The 17,433-nt window shown below is 50.3% G+C and overlaps 1 protein-coding gene across 3 annotated transcripts in view; it reads left to right on the top strand.

The window, feature by feature from the left end:
* LOC144948497 (astrotactin-2-like) overlaps nucleotides 1-17,433 on the top strand; it is a 469,552-nt gene that overhangs the window by 414,993 nt on the left and 37,126 nt on the right. For all 3 annotated transcript variants that reach the window (XM_078878014.1, XM_078878013.1, XM_078878015.1), the window contains 2 exons: nucleotides 9,613-9,890; nucleotides 15,869-16,002. In XM_078878014.1, the coding sequence (XP_078734140.1) occupies nucleotides 9,613-9,890; nucleotides 15,869-16,002 (412 nt within the window). The remainder of the gene's footprint in view (nucleotides 1-9,612; nucleotides 9,891-15,868; nucleotides 16,003-17,433) is intronic.

Below are 17,433 nucleotides of genomic sequence, written 5' to 3'. Positions count from 1 at the left end.
TCGTTTCAATCCCGATTTTGGTCTGTTGGGGTTGGAACTAACCAGGGAAGGGGTGGGGCTCTGCTGTAAGGGGTGTGGCCAGACACGCACATGTTGAGCAACTTCTGGCTCAGATGTGGACAAAGCAGTTGCAGCCGATTACGTTCCGGAGGGCACATGGGGCAACACAGCATCACCAGTTTCCAGTTTTCGGCCAAGCTGAGCCAAGTCTTCCCATGCTCTTCCAATTGCATTTCAATCCTTCATACCCAATAGTTATCCAAGTGTACATGCATTAGCTGTTTTTTTTTGCACTGTCAGACATGTTTGGCACGTTTAAGTGCAATATGGATTATATCAAGATTATAATTACAATATAGGAATTTATGCATTTCTCTCTTTTTGCTCTTTATTCTTTCCGTTGTATCTTTACATTTCGGTGCATTGCCTGCCTGACGATTAATTCTGTTCTCATCCACATTTGATGCAGTTGTCCTAACCAACTTAATCTTCTAGCTTTATTTAATCCAATATTACCAGCCACTCGGTCAACAGAATATGTACAATACGAGCTTTGCATTGCTCAACAACCATAAGGATTTTCATTTGTCTTCCACGCGACCGTGGGGAGAACATGCAAACTCTAAATATGCAACAGGCGTCAGTGTGGGGATCGAACCCACGACCTCCTGTATACCAGGGGAGGTAATTAACATCTGGCCACCGTGACGCCACCGTGGAAGTAAATGTTGACAATGGGAAATTCTGCGGCAATCATCGCCACTGACAAATGCCGGCGACAATTGCCCTAAAATTGCCCCAGTTGATTGGCTCGTCTATTGTAATGCACTGGTGGTTGCTTGAAGGCAGCTGAGACAAAGACAAAGTTCACCTGTGTAGCCTTAAACAGACTGTTGGGGCAAGTTCTGTAAGCGAGCACCGATGAAGGCCGGCACGGCACACGAGGAAGTGGGTGGCCAGCACCATGCCCGGCCACCTCTTGTCTCCTAAGTGGCGGTGTTTACACAACCAATTGGGTACTCATTTGAGAGCCGAGTCAATCCAGGGGGATGCCTAGGACCAGTTGAGATAATTTTCACTCGTGTTGGTGGTCGTGAGCGGATTTGAAGTCGGGTGGCCCGGGGGTTCGTAGCGTAGTTCGCTAACCGCTGCACCACCGCCCCCCACACGCATCTGAGAACCACACACACACACGTTGCCATGTGTGGCAGCCCCCTTGATTAATTCCTCACCCATTGAGCTCGTTTCAAGTAAAGATAACACTGGTCAACACACTTTTTCTGGCGTAAGGTATTCCAACGGTTTTAAGGTAATGCTGGGGTGCTGATTCCAGTTTTTGTCTATCACATCAGGTTTTTGAGATATCAAATATTGCATTTTCAATAAAAACTGCAGAAGAAAAATATTAAATAAATGTGGATATCTACATAAAATGATATTATAAACACGCTATCCTAAAAATACAGCACCATATTTTAACACTAAACCAGTCACTGACTCGCAACAACTTGTAATCATAAGTGACAGAGTTTATTTCGGGTAAAATCAATGAAAATTGGGTATGCCGATAGCATAAAAATGAGATGTGATAGAGCAAATCTGAGATCAGATTTGGAATCAGCACCCTGAAATTAGTCTAAAACAGCTGCAAAAGTCCAGGCCAGAATTTTTTTTTGGTTGACCAGTGTAAATCTCTCTCGTGCCAAACGAAGCCTTGAGAAGAATAAACGTCTTCTTCCATGGGTCTCTCTTTAACTCCAAACAGCAGGGGGTGGGGGGATAGGGGAGCCACTTTATTTTTAAATCCTTTATATTAAGTTCGCTTGCTTGCTTGCATGCTTGCTTGCTTGCGTGCTTGCTTGCTTGCTTACGACCGTGCAAATCTTTCGGTCGTTTTTTAACCCACTTCCCGTGATCCAATTGAGCTGACATTTTCCACACAGACTCGTTGTGCGAGACAATTAATGTTCCTGAAAAAAATTCCCAAAATTTTACACTGTTTAGGGAAAACAAATTAAATATTTAATTACCAATTGCTTAATACTGGCAGACAATCATCTGACCCATAGGTGGCAGCCATCTCAAGCCAGAGGACGAGAAGACTCTAGCCGCCACGCATATAAATGATTTATAGTGGAAAACTTGTTTTTACGGGTTTCCTTGTTTTGTGTCATTTTTGCGCGCGAACGCGATACGCCGCAATATCCCGGGCCAGAAAAGCGCGTAGTTTAGCCTCGTCAAAACTAACTTCCCCACAGGGTGGGCTTGTGCACCTCGCGCCGAGCGATCAACATTAATTTGAACGCGTGCAGGAGTTGAGCACTTTCTCAATGCTCCAGTTGCTTCTCAGTCGCTGGAAAGCTCTTTAAAAACGAATCCATTGTCAATTTAACAAATCGCGTGAATTACCCATTGCCTGCGTTTCACTTCACAGTTTGGTTCACATCTTTGATGAGCCCTGCTGCGCCCCAGCACCTTGAGCTACTTTGTAGATCTACCATCCATGTCTTTCGTAATGTGGGCAATTCTTCCGGTCATCTCTGAATCAACATGTTGATTAGTGCTCTGTGATTAGTGCACTGTGTCGTGGCCGATTTCAGTAGATCTGTAGGCATCTAGGGGCATGCACTGGCAAATACTAAAAGTGTGGCGTTTTTTTGAGTTGCATCCCTGTGACGAATTTCTTTAGCTTCTGACGTGATGCCTGTAGTGCGGTCAGAATTACATAGGAATGAGCACAAATTTTGCAATGGAAACTCTTATCCTGAGCATCATAATTGGATTTTTGTGGGTTTTTTGCACTTCGTTTGACTAAACTGTCGCTTCGAGCATCGGCAAATGAACCTCATGGTGGGACCCCGGGGTCCCGCCATGATTTCGTGTGAAATGTCACCAATCGTTGGTAGACGATTCGACCACTTAAATTCAGTACTCTGATAGCCCATCTGTATTCGAAGAAAATAAAAAAAGACATTGACGCGTCGAGAATCGACGGATGCACCAAGACCCATCGGCACAATTCAAGGGTCACGGTGATTTTCTGCTCAAAAGAGCATTGAGAGGCAGTGCTCATCTCCCGGTTCTTTTGCAGTTAGGAGGCATTGATGTAAATTCCACATTCTAATGGCGGGGAAAAGACTGTCCGTTGGACAACCGCTGTTGACTGCCCCCACAAAGTAGTACTAATTTTAACGATCCCAGGAGAGATGATGGGCTGAGTCAACACACCACAAAGCTAAGCTTTGAACAGTGTGAGCTTCGCGTTCGACTGCGGAGACGCAAACCGTGGGAGAGAAATGAGAACGAGAGGGCGAACAAGGGGAAGAGACACTCTGTACGTCGAACTTCTTTCGCACCGTACGCGGACCACCCGCGCTCACAGGAGGCGCGGCCGAAGGACAACGAGCCGAACGCATCAACAAAGCAGCCCCGAAAGCAATGGCACGGAGTTGGACGCTTCCCGGACTGAGCGACGCGTGGCAGAACGACGCAATTTTCTCGATTGGACGCCGCTATCGGCGTTCACCGCGCGGGGCCGAGCGATGGAGGGGCCCCGGGGCCCCTCGGCGCGCCCGGAGACCGCAGCGCTGCCGAGGCGGGCGGTGGCTTTTTTTTGTTGTTTATCGACGCTGACTTTGACTTTTTTTTTGTTTTCAGGGAGATGATGTCATCCTCGGCGCGCGCCGCGCGGCATCAATCTCGGGGAGAGAAGCTGGGGGGAGGGAGTGGTGGCAGGGAGGGGAGGGGAAGGAGTGGATGGAGGGAGGGAGAGAGTGGAGTGGAGGAGGGAGTGGATGCAGAGAGGGAGTGGATGGAGAGAGGGAGGGAGGGAGTGGATGGAGGGAGAGATGGAGTGGATGGAGGGAGTGGAGGGAGGGAGCGGGAGTGGAGGGAGTGGATGGAGGGAGAGAGGGGAAGGAGTGGATTGAGGGAGAGAGGGAGTGGATGGAGGGAGTGGAGGAGGGAGATAGAGGAAGGGAGTGGAGGGAGTGAGTGGATGGAGGGAGTGGACAGAGTGGAGTAAGGGAGAGAAAGAGGGAGTGAAAGAGGGAGGCAAAGAAGGGGAAGGAGTGGAGGGAGGAAGAGAAGACGCCAGACCGAGAGGGTCGCATGGGGTGAGGTGTGCGAGCGAGGCGGGGTGCGCGGCGTGGCTGTCGGGCTTTGGCGTGGGGAGGGGGGACGCGACCGGGGGCCACTGCGTCCAAGACGGTAAATCCTCACAGATGCCGCCCAGCGCAGGTGACATTAGCCGAAAGGCGCGGGGAGAAGCGGCAGTGCCGTCCGCCGACGGCTAAACTGCCATTGATTTGTCGCACGCCGTCGTCTCTCATTGTCGCGCACGCCCGTGATGAGTGAGGGGGGTTAAAGGTGCAGGCCTTGCAAGTGCGTCCCTGCATCACTGCTCGAGGCAGCTAACCGCACCTCGCGATTGGCAGGGTTGGCTCTACGTGCGGTGCGAAAGAAGCTCAACATGCAAAACGTAGAGCTCCAGAGAACTCTTCCTGGAGGGTTTCTGTGGCCTGGTCTTTGCCATTGATATGCCGAGACTCCGTTGCATGCTTGGGCACTAACGGCACACTCTCGGTCGAAGAGTTTAGAGTGCCCACGTTTTACCCATTACCACACGCAACCTGCCAGTCGATTAACTGTCGTTACGGCGGGTGGACAGAGGAAATAAAATTGTCACCATTTCAACTGCCACGCCAGGAGATGGACTCGAACTGGGGAGCCTCTGAGTTGCAAGTCCTGTGGGCTGGCCATTACGTCAGGGAGAAGGGGACATTGTGTTGCTTTGTCTACAATCCCAAATGTTTTGTCACGTGTCTAAACTGAAGTAGCTTTTGACACTCTGGTACAAATCTCCCTTTATGTCCCCGCGTGTCTTCACAGCTCTCTTCCATCTGTACCATTTTGTAGGAAGCAAAATTGTATTCAATGCAGTGACAATTTGGATTTACATTCTGTCGAAGTGCAAATGCATCTCAGGACTAAAAATATTTAAACTAAACTATTTTTGTAATTTTACCAGGTAAGGAACACCGATATATATAGCAAAAAATAATTCTCAGAAGAGATCGGGCCACAAGTGATAGCTCAACGAAGTGGATTTTCATCCAGGAGAAAAATCCACGCGACCACGGGGACAACATACAAACTCCAAATATACAGCAGGCATCGTCAGGTTCGGAATCGAACCCATGACCTCCTGTATATCTGTCACAGCAGTCAACATCTCGCCACCATGGCGACCGTACAGAAACAGTGGACGTATTTATTTGATAGAAAAGCGTCAGTCAGACATACGTAAGCAAAGGTCAATTCGAAGAGATGGGATTGTGATTGGCCTTCGAGAGGGACACGGAGTCGACAACACGGATGTTTGGGAGGCAAGGGAGTTCGAGAATATCGGGGCGGTCGAAGAGATGAACGACCTTCCACGATGGAGGTTGAATGGGGTATTCCATACAAAGCTGTGGTTGCTGGAGCAGAGAGAGAGTGTGCAGAGGGAGAGTAGAGTGAGATAAGAGGAGATTGGTAGGAACGTGTGTGGAGGGCAGAGGTAGGAGAGTGCAGGATGGGAATTGGAGTGACATAAGACGGGACAGGTAGCAGATTGAGCAGAGTGGAGTAGAGTGAGATGAGATAACGAATAAGGAAGGGCCTTGTATGTTGGTCTTGGCTGCAGATGCGTTGGGTCGGTGTGAATGACTGAGATGAGCGTTTCCCAGCGGGCCAACGCCAGACGTTAATCAAATTTCTCGTTTCGGAATTAAAACATTCGTGCAGAGCTTGTATATTTGCCCTTGTAATATAACACGGCCGGATTGACGTTTCGGCGTTCCTGGTTTCGGTGGGGGGGGGGGGGGGGCACACCTGCACGTCGCGGGGTGATGTAACCGTGTCATTTAGTGTGATGCGGGTGTAAAGTTTCACATCTGTTGTGCTCCCAACAGGATGTGAAATCCATGTTGTTATCTAGTGGTGGGCCCTTTACAAAGGAGCTACGTCCTGTAACCGACACTAGTCGGAACACCGGGGGAAGGGGGATACAGGGGGGGGGAGAAAAATATATTAAAAGCAAAAGACAATATAAGAACATCGCATTGATATTTAATCCCCTGTTGGCGTTACGTCATCGATATTACATTGATTCAAGGAGCCGCAATGTTTAGCGGTGCACTGCTTTTGCGGGTGCAGAGGTCGCGGGTTCAGTTCCATCTGCTGGTGCGGCAGTCGGAAGAACGGGGCATGTTTCTTAATCCCCCCACCGCGAACTTCTCCGCTCTGCCGCCACCACCTCTGCCCACCCTTTGGTGTCAATGGTTGTTTGTATGTACGTTGAACTTCTTTCGCACTGCACGTAGCCTACCGTGCTCATCGGAGGTGCGGCTGAGGGACAGCAAACGAAACACGAAAAGGCAGTTCTAAAGAAATTCGTTTTCAACCGAGATTATTTAAAAGTGCAAAGCTCCAGTGGCTTCTCAATATCGGAAGGAAGAGTGTTCCAGACGGCCTCTGAAAGCGTCGCGATGCGGTGACCGTCTTTGTTTGATGGTCAGCCAAAAGCCGCTGCGAGGTCGACCGGAGTTTGCATGATGGTTTATACTCCGTGAAGAAATCGGCAAGGTACCGTGGTTCTTCTGTGGCAAACACTTTGTGTACAATGAGTGCGACCTCATAATGTATTCATTCGGCAACCGGAACCCAATGCAGCTCAACGATCACAATGGGCGCACTGCAGGTAAGTCGATTGGCAGATCATATGTGGTGAGGTAAAGTGTGGGTACGCCTGCCTCCTCCAACGCGTCTGGGTCGATGTAGAAGAGTAGGCCAAATACCCAACTAGAGTTCACTTTTAGCGGAGGCCCCTTTTCCGCAGGCAGCAGCAAGTTCAAGCAATTGTAAGTCCTCATGCACTTTTACCATCCAGTATACGGTGACGTCAGCGACCAACTGATGATATCAGTGACCGATCACCGATCAGAACGACGTGTGGCACGGGCTTTTCTCTCCGTCTTTGACTCTTGAGTGAAGCCCGCATCGACAATAATGCAGTCCCTGGTGGTGGGCCAAGCGACACCAAAGCCACCTTGTAAATAACATTCACTGCCAGGTAATAACATTCCTTTCCTGGGTGCCAGCCTTTAATGACATTACCGCCCATCACGAGGACAGGCCAGGTATTATGTATTGCCTTGTGTTGCTCCGAGACAGGATGAGCGAAGCGCCTCACATTTAACGGCAGGAGCCGTTGGTTTTATTAAGTGCCTAGTTCATCAGTCTTTGCCCAGGACAGTTGCGATGGATGGGAGCGCTCCACCATCCTGATTAATTGCACATGCCATCATCTCTTGCCCCTGAAATGTAACTTTCCCTCTCACGGCCCCCACCACCGCACAACTTGTGCAAGGCGGTGTGTGAGAGAGTGTGTCGATGTCTCATCGTGTGTGAGTCTGCATAAAAGTGTGTGCATGAGTTTGTATGTAATTGTGCTGCGAACCCAGCGACCTGAGTTCAATTGCCGCTCATGGCCAACACCAGTGACGGTGATCTGAAACAGGCCTGGGCCTCCGCTAGTTTGACTCAGCCTTAAATGAGAATCTCGTGCGATATGTAAACATCGCCACTCATGAGACAAAGCCAGCTGGGCGTGGTGCTGGCCACCCACCACCTCGTGTGCCATGCCAGCCTTCATAGTTACTTGCTAGCAGCACCTGCCCCAAAAGTCGATTCAGGCTATATGACAGATCATTGTCTTTATCTTGTATATGTATGTGTGTATGAATGTATCTGCATGTGTGTACACGCTCATCTGTATATATGTGTGTGCGTGTACAAGTCTGTTCGTGCGCGCACAATAAATGTCTCCTAAATATTCGCCGCCAACTTTTGCCTGAAAAGTTTGACATGCCAACTTGTTTTATGGCCATGATATTTGCGGGAGAAGCTTTGACATCGCTGTATTATTATTTATTGCGATCTATAATTGCGGCGTGTCTTCATACGGGCTTGGGGGGGGACTGTGGGATTATAATTATATTTTAGAATTATTTCATGATTTTTTGAGTTTGACGTCGGCCCAGTTTTTTTTCTCTCTCCACATACAATTTTTTTGTCCACTGCAGCCTGTGCCCGTGCCATTTGGCTCGTCGCATAAATACAGCTGCATGGAACTGTAATGGGACCGCGTGCAACGTACCGCTCGCTCGCAAATGTTTACACAACATCAAAAGAGGGAGCCTTTATCTGCACGCCATGCTTAATTCACGTGTGATTCCCACACCGTTTTCATTCGTCAAGCTGCGGATAGCCAAAAGGAGCGGCCGTCGCTGCGAGCACCGCACGCGTCCGTGAGTTGAGTCCCGTCTCCCTTGAAAAGCGACGTACGCGAGGCCCCGAGTTTGTCATCTAAAGCATCGTTACGTGCCCACCTTGTTTCATTAAAAAGTAAAGTGACGTACGCCACTACCGCTCGCCCCCACCACCTGTCCCTCCATCAGCTGATGCAGCCATCCATCAGTTGACGGGCCCGCCCTGCCGTTCGCTGTGCCACCCACGAGGTGGTCGCTCGTTTTCATGACACTGCGTTTATTTTCGCCACGAATCGTATCCGCGGCGTGCTCGTGTGTGACGCTCGTGACGGCTTCTTTGCGGGCGTTTCGTTGGTTCGAGTCGTGGCGGCCTGCTGCCCTGGTTAATGCCACGTGGTGCGGTAACCAAGAATTTTGTGCGCGCCGTTTGCATCGCAGTGAGCGTTAAAGATCAAAAAAAGAGTCTGGCCACGTGTGCCGGCATCGCGATCCAAGTTTGGCACGCGATTTACAAGATGTTGTTAAACTACACTACAAGTATGCACTCTGTCACACATTTGTGATAGTCCTACGTTGTTGTTTTTTTGCGGTTGTGGCTGTACAGCTCTCTGGTATGTTTTCATACTGTACTGCGTGGTATTCCGATGTGCCGCTTCGTGCGCTGGATGGGACACCGTGACGAACAACACGCGGTCCAAACCCGAAAACTAAACACTCCCAGAGAGCCGTAACAGGCACAACCCACACACATATCCGCAGGAGCAATGGCTGGCGAAGCGGCGTGTACTTGAGCCACCTCCTGCAACGCCACGCCCGTCTTTTCAGAATGCGGCACGTGTTGTTCCGAATGACGTCCGACGTTTCGCCCTCCCCACCGCCCCCCATCCCGTTGAGGCCATTATCGTCATTGTATGCATGCGTGTTGAACTTATTTCGCGCCGTACGTAGCAATTTGTGCTAATCGGAAGGGCAACAAACAAAACACAAAAAGCAGTTCTAAAGAAATCCATTTTCAATCTCGGATGATTTAAAAGGGCATAACTGCATTGACTTCCTAATATGGGAAGGAAGAGCGTTCCAGACGGCCGCAGAAGCGCATCTGAAAGCGCGCGGCATGGTGACCATCTTTGTTTGACGGCCAGCCAAAAAGCCACCGCCGCTGCGAGGCGGTCCGGAGTCCGCGTGACGTTTTACGCTCCTTGCCAAGATCAGCAAAGGTTATTGGTCCATTTGTGGAAAGAATTCGATTGAATCTCCGTTTTTTCTTTCGCCCCCCCATCCCTCCTGCCGGGGCCGGAAGTGATGCACGAGTCCGGTGGCGAGACGCACCGGGGCCGCGACCCCAAATATACGTCGTTCGCGGCGTACATCTCCGGGCTGGCCGGCGGTGGTGCCGGGGATGGCGCGGGCATCCCGGGGCTGGAGATGAGCTGCTGGGAGAAGGGCGGCTGCCCGCCGTCGTGTAGCCTCTGCGCCGAGCATGGCCAGCCGCACGCCACTGGCCCCACGCCCGTGCTCCTCGAGGCCGCGAGGACGTCGTCCGTCTGCGAACTCCTCCACGACAATCGCACGCGGGAGGTGAGAGACGCGCCGGGCGGGAGGAGGGGTGAGGAGGGGTGAGGATGAGGTGGTGGTGGAGGGAACTGCTGTCTGTAGCAGTAAGGACTGGTAACGGCGGGATCTTCGTTGGGAATAAACAGTTCGTGATGAAGATTAAGATGTTATCGTGGGCAAAGCCGCTGATGCCACTGCACCTCACCAATGCGTTCGACCATCTGCCAATTATTATTCTTTTTTTACCAGGTCAGGCCCACTGAGCTATATATCCCTTTTTTTCAGAAGCGACCTATCCACAAGTAATAGCTCAACGAAGTGGCTTATCACGTGGAAGTGTATAGCAGCCAAATACTCTAAACGCATGTCGATTCTAATTGTGGAGGGAGAAACCCAGGGAACCCGGAGAAAAATTCACGCGACCATGGGGAGAACGTGCAAGCATTAAATTTACAACAAGCATCGTCAGGGTCGGGACCGAATCCACAATCTCCTGTATATCGGCACCGTGGCGCCCACGATGGTGAGCCAAATCACACTGCAGCGAGCTGGACAGAGGCAGAGATTTAGGAAACGTGTTCATTGTTTCAATTGTCGCGCCGTGAGATCGTAATGAACCGTGAACCTCTGGGTTGTAGGTTCAGTGCGTTGACCGCTGCACCACGAAAGTGTCCTTAAATCATTAATAATGAACCTTATGGCTGGACTCCGGGATCCCGAATAAACGGAAGTCAAAATATAAATTAATTAATTTATTTGGGCGACTCCACCAACCGCGCACATAAATGCCGCGACCCACCTGGCGCGGATAATGCTGTTGTCATGTCGTGTCCAAGCGCGAGAGCATGAATGCCGTAGTCATAAACACAACTTTGAAACTTTGATTAGCGCATCGTGTAGAGCTCATCGAGAGGAATAGATTGCCGTGTTGTTCACCTTCAACAGACATAAAATGACGTCGCAACGCAGTTTATGCGAGAGCCGGGGGCTTATGGGACCCCGGGGTCCTGCCATAAGGCTCAGTTGCCATCTCTGAGTAGAAAGTTAGTCCGCCTGATATTCCAACCCTCACCGTATGAGCCACGTTCATCATGATTGCTCTTAGGGTAAAATAAAATCCACTATCACCTGCTTGTGCATAGTAGTTTTATGCCCCACATGTGCTCTGCTTTAAAGTCATGCGCAAAACAAGACAATCGCCATTTTAATGGATTATTGCAAATGCAGATGTGCGTCACTTTCGATTGCAGCACCGTGTAAACACGTCTCCTCCTCCTCCTCCTCCAAATTACAATTGGGAAATGTTCTGCGCAATTGACAGACCACAGCCCATGGTATACAATTCAAAGAGACATTATTAGCTGCTGGATTTTGGCCACATGTTTTCGTAGCAGGCATTGAGTTGAAGCAGTTGTGACTACAAACGTCAAAGTGGAGCATTGCTCACGTCCATTAGTAGGCGCAGAACCAATGGAAATAATTGTATTTATACGGCGGAATTCATGCTAATTGCATCCCACGACGCTGTACGTTAAATATATATTAAAAATTAAATGAGTCGTAGTAAATATCATTGTGCCATTTAACAATGATACACATTAGTTACCCAGGCAAGCCTCACCGAATCTCAAGACTCGTATTTAAGAGGGACATTTTGTCTGGGGGGCTATGATGGGTTTAGAAGTTGACCAATGTGCGTGTTAGTTATTCCATCCTCAGTGCTCCTCCCTTTCTTTTTAACATTGCCCCCCTCTCTTCCCCTCTTCCCACTACCACCCTGCTCGTGGTGCCTGTTCGGTGGGGCGGCGAGCCCACGTTCCCCACTGCTTTAAACCCAGATGCATAAAATTCGGAGCTGAGATCCGCGGATTTTATGTACCCACCGCCCCTCCCCCCCAACGCCTCACGGCACGGTTTGTGCTCTGCACTGGGCTCCTATTGCAATACAACAACAATAATAATGTAAAAAGAGGGACATTTATTTGGCCAAATGTATTCGAGGGAGGTTTGGCCTCACGTGGGAAGCGCCTAAGAGGGGGTTTAAATGGAGAGAGCACGTACATTTTTACGCGATCTAACCCAAAAACCTCTTTTATGGATACTATTGGTCGCGAATGCCGACGTGTTAAACTACACAGAGAGAGGGCTTGCTGACCAGCCAAGCTATCGTGTGAGCATCCCAGTGGTGAGTGGCTCACCAATTGTGGGGGGCCCTCAGTGATAACTATTTGAAATTATTTTGGCGCTCCCCATTTCGAGACGACGAGAGCCACGTTGGCAAGAGACCTAGATGGAATGAGATAAGAGACTTTTTGCAAAAAATTTAAAAGAGAGAAGCGGCCCAGATAAAGCAGAATAATTGGCGTTTTTCATGTTATTTTGCTTGTTGTGATTTGCAATTGATTTTCTGGTTTGGCCAGATAATGATCTGGCCAAATTTTTGGTGTGTAATTCTCCACCACTCGATGTATAGCCTCAGATTAAACCGTCACATGTACAGGCGTTCATTAACGCGCTATCATTGTCTGAGCTCAGCGGTAATTTGAACAGCAATTCTCACAAACGAAAGTGTCCGTGATGTTTATTAGGATTTTAATCTGAGACTGGGACCCCCCCCCCCCACCCCATGAGCTGCTTGTTACGTATACCTAGCGCCGCCGCTGTTCGAATAAACCATAAACTATTAAATGTAAACTATTTTTTACATTTTATTTTACCAGGTAAGGCCCACTAAGCTATATCGCTTTTTTTCACAAGCGACCTGGCCACCAATGATAGGTCAACAAAGTGGCTTATCATCGTGTGGACATTTATATCAGCCAGATACTATGAACGCGATGTTGATGCTAAATGTTGAGGGAAAAACCGGAGGGCACGGAGAAAAATCCACCCGACCACGGGGAGAGAGACAAGCGATCTTCAAATATACAGGCAACAGGATTGGGATCGAACCCACGACCGCCTGTCCACCAGGCGAGGTAGCTCACATCTAGCCACCGTGAGTGGTGAGCTTGTGGAGAGCTTCAACGCAACCGTGTGCTCTCACTCGTTAACAACGTGACCCAGAGACAGGGCATTGAGAGCAGGAGGAGAGCAAATAATATATATATCAGAGTTCTAGATTTGAAGCTTTCGTAACTGCAAGGATTCATATTCTTAGGTTTTTTCAGTAAAGTCACGTAGGAACATTTTTTTAATTAATAAAAGTAAAATAAAATTAAAATAAAAATCACGACGTTTCGGAGGCAACACAAGCCTCCGTCTTCAGGTGGAACCGTCACAGGTGGAACCGTCACAGCACGATAGAGATTGCTGGGAGCAGCTGGTGGCCAGTGCAGCTGTCAGTGTAGCGACCACGATTCTCGGATGATATTTTTCCCGAGCCGTCGCTGTTCATCATCTTGTGCGAAAAGCAATGCCCGCATGTGCTGCTGCATGAGCTGCCCCAATTAAGCCGACAACCATCGTAGTAGATCATTGTTGGGTAAAAATAGGCGTCCGTACGAGAGTAAATTAGGAGTGCAATTTAAATGTCCATTAGCTATTTTGTTTAAGAAACACTTTTGGAACAATTGGAAGATTTACATACGCATTTTCAAGAGTTTACTAAATTTCAAGAGTTCATAAACACTTTCCAAATTTTTGCTGCGTTGACTTATTTACGGTGGCCAGCACCACGCCTAGCCAGTGCTAATCTTTACACACCACACTAAGCACTCATTTGAGGCTAAGTCAACCTAGGAGATGCCCAGGACCGGTTAAAACATTCGCCACTGTTTTTGGTCATAAGCAGGGATTGAACCCAGGTCACCAGGTTAGTAGCAGAGTGCGCTATCCACTGCACAATATGTATATAGACATATATATACACACACATACTCAAAAGCCATAATTTCTTAGCACATCCTTCATTATATTATCAGCCTCTTCATCCGAACATTTAGCAAGAACCCTCTTCAAAGCATTCCAATTCAAGTGTCAGGTGATACCGCTGGCATTCTTTCTTCAAGTTCCTGCAGAAGCACCGAACAGCGCCGCGACGCCACCTCGGAGAACCACGCAGCAGTACAGCCGCAAAGACCTCCCCGGCGTTCATTGACAAAAAGAATCGGCTGCATAACCCCGGAGCGATGTAGGCCGTAGCTCAGCAAAGAGAACCGGTTGAGAGGGGTGTGAGAGCGTGCCGTGCCCCTCCGCCAGTACTGCCCTCTGAGTCAACGTTCGCCGCCTTTAAAACCAAACTATTCTTCGTTTCACCAGGTAAGGCCCGCTGAGCTACGTAGCTCTCTTTCAGACGCGGACTGGTCACTAATGACAGCTCACAACGAAGTGGCACATCGTCGCGTGGAAATGTAATGCAGCCAAATACACAAAACGCACGTTGATTCTAAGTATGGAGGGAAATACCAGAGCACCTGGAGAAAAATCCACGCGACCATTGGGAGAGAGACATGAAAACTCAAAATATACAGGCATTGTCATGGTCGGGATTGAACCCACGACCTCCTGCATACCAGGCAAGGTAGTTAACATCTCCGAGACACCATGATGCTGATGAGAGAAATATGTAGCAGGCGTTAGGGTCGGGATCCAAACCACGACCTCCTGTATACCAGGCGAGGTAGTTAACATCTCCAGCCACCGTGATGATGATGATGAGAGAGAGAGACATGCAAACTCCAAATATACAGCAGGCGTCAGGGTCGGGATCCAACCCACGACCTCCTGTATACCAGGCGAGGTAGTTAACATCTCCTAGCCAGTGAGGCGCCCTTCCACAGCGACCCCTGTACCGCCTGCCCCTGCTCCAGGTGCGGCCGGCACAGGCCGAGGCTGCCGCATTACGGGTGGCAGGGGGGACGACGTTATCGAGTTAGCGCCCTGTCCTCTCCTCCAGGAGAGAGGGGTCACCCCCCGCGAGCTCGCCCGCCCGCCCGCGGCGGCGGCCTCGGATGATCCCGCACCCTCGACGCGAAGCGGGGTGGGGGGTGAACCGACGCGGTGGCCGAGTCGGAGCCTCGCGCGCCCGCAAAATCCATCGGCATTGATCCGCGCCGCACATTAGAGGCCGCTCCGAAGAGGCCTCCCTGCGAGCAAAAGCTGCATCCCTCTTCGTCGAGATTCTCCCGAGGAGGTAATTGAATTGCGCGCTTGTTCTGCGCATGCGCTTTTGCCGTTTCGGGTTTCAACCGACGGAGCGTGAATGTTTGTTTTTCCTTGTGGGCAGCCGCTCTCTGAATGGGACGTGATGGACGTACGTATGTTGAACAATCTCTCGCACCGTACTTAGCCAGCCGTGCTAACCGGAGGTGCGGTGGGGGGGGGACAACCAACTAAACACACAACAAATGATGAGGCAGAGAGATCCAGTGGGTTAGTGGCACCGCACTCCTGAGCCACTGACCCGTGTTTATTTCTCCGCTGTGGCTGACATCAGTTGCCAGTGATATCTGTGGGCTGGGTCCTGGTCCTTCCTCTTTACCAACCCACACTGGTCGTCCTATTCCTTAGGTTAATGTCTCTTGCACCGGTCGTCCTATGGAGAGACTGGCCGCTACGACGATGACGTGGAATTTCCACACCAGCTAAAAATGTGCTTGAAAATGTATATTTATTTACGAATAAAAATGCTACATTGCAGTCATATGTTTGAAAGTGAATATACGAACAATACACAAGTGGCTAATTTAAGAAATTGTTCTTGCATTTTTTAAAATCAATTCCGATTTAATTGAAATATGGCGGCGCCCACATTTGTCCGGCCTCTCATTACGTGCGAAAAGGGCATGCAATCTGCCCCTGGGCAGCGCGTTCCCGCCGGCAGAGCGGTGACGGACTCTTAACCCGTGGGGGCAGACGACCCTCCCCGCAAGGCTCGGTCCTCCGATTGAACCCGCGTGGGGACACGGACGGAGAGACTTAAACGGGCTGATGGCGTGGGGTGGCGCGTCGTGGGGTGGCGGATAACGACGGCGCTTGCTGTTGTTGCCGTTCGCGTGCAGGCGTGCCGCACGGCCATGCAGAGTGCTGCCTGGTGCTCGGGGCGCGGCGAGGTCGTGGGGAACTGGTGCCGCTGTGACCCCGATGCCTTCGACCACCAGGGCCTCCCCGACTGCGCCCCCCTGCCACGGCCCACGTATGTGCCCCCCTCCCTCCCGCCTGCCTTCCCTCCTGCCTGCCTTCCATCCCCCTCCATCCTCCCTTCCTCCCCCATCCATCCCCCCTCCCTCCCCCCCTCCCTCCCCCCTCCCTCCCCCCCTCCCTTTCCCCTCTCTCCCCCCCTCCCTACCCCCTCCCTCCCTCCCCCCTCCCTCCCCCCCTCCGTCCCTCCCACCTGCCTTCCCTCCACCTCCCTCCCCTCCCCCCCTCCCTCCCACATGCCTTCCCTCCCCCCCCTCCCTCCCGCCCGCCTTTTCTCCCCCTCCCTCCCTCCCTCCCCCTCCCTCCCCTCCCCCCTCCCTACCCCCTCCCTCCCCTCTCCCTCCCTCCCCCCCTCTGTCCCTTCCACCTACCTTCCCTCCACATCCCTCCCCTCCCCCCTCCCTCCCACCTGCCTTCCCTACTCTCCCCTCCCTCCCCCCCTCCCTCCCGCCCGCCTTTTCTCCCCCTCCCTCCCCTCTCCCTCTCTCCCACGCACCCCCCGGCCGCCCCCCCGACTCCTGCACACGACGCTCAGACAGCAAGATCCACCACACCTCATTGTATTAACAACAACAACAACAATAATAAGTCATATTTGTATGTAAGTTGAACTTCTTTCGCACTGTGCGTAGCCAACAATGCTAATCATTGGTGAGGGGGAAATACGACAAACTAAAAATAAAAACTAAATAAATGAGTTTTCAATTTTCACCAAATAACTACTCCAATGACCTTTACAATGAGCACATGCATTGTACGTCATTCTACAGTAAGCAAATATTCAATCCCTTTGTTCGATAACTGTCTTAAAAGGAAAAAACTATATATAACTTGTAAAGTTTCTGGAAATATCCCTTCTTCGTAGCACATTAATGCTGCGACAGCTATGAAGAAGGGGCATTGGGGGTGTGAATGATGAGTGCGTTGAGTTGTTTGTGAATCGTGCTTGTGCACCGCCACCAATGCAGCAGCAGCATCACCAAATCAAACTCAAATATTCATCACTCAGAACCGTTTACCATGCATCTCACGGTCGGCTACGTACGGTGCAAAAGAAGTTCAACACAAGCATCATAAGCCTCACAGTACAACTGTACATCATATACAATCGTACCGCACCCAAATTTGTGTCAATGAAGCATCCAATTGTTTATCACGCCATCCTCTACCCATAATCTTCCAGTAAGCCTGTACACCACACATTATCGCATAACATGAAAAGAAAAAATGTGAATCGCCCAACCGCATGGCTGCATTTTAAAAGTGGCTGAGAGTCGTGCAGAGTTGTTCTTTGATGGAGTCTTCACTTCAGACTCGTCAGCCGCTGTCGCCTTAACGTTGCACATCAGTCTTCGATCGGTAGTTTGGACTCAGGGTCGTTTCGCCCGATGAGTTATTTCACTAAAATTTAGAAAAAGACGAAAAA

The sequence above is a fragment of the Lampetra fluviatilis genome, chromosome 49, assembly GCF_964198595.1.
Source record: "Lampetra fluviatilis chromosome 49, kcLamFluv1.1, whole genome shotgun sequence".
NCBI classification, from domain to species: Eukaryota; Metazoa; Chordata; class Hyperoartia; order Petromyzontiformes; family Petromyzontidae; genus Lampetra; species Lampetra fluviatilis.
The sequence above is the reverse complement of the archived record's forward strand: the minus strand, read 5'-3'. Positions and strand labels throughout refer to the sequence as shown.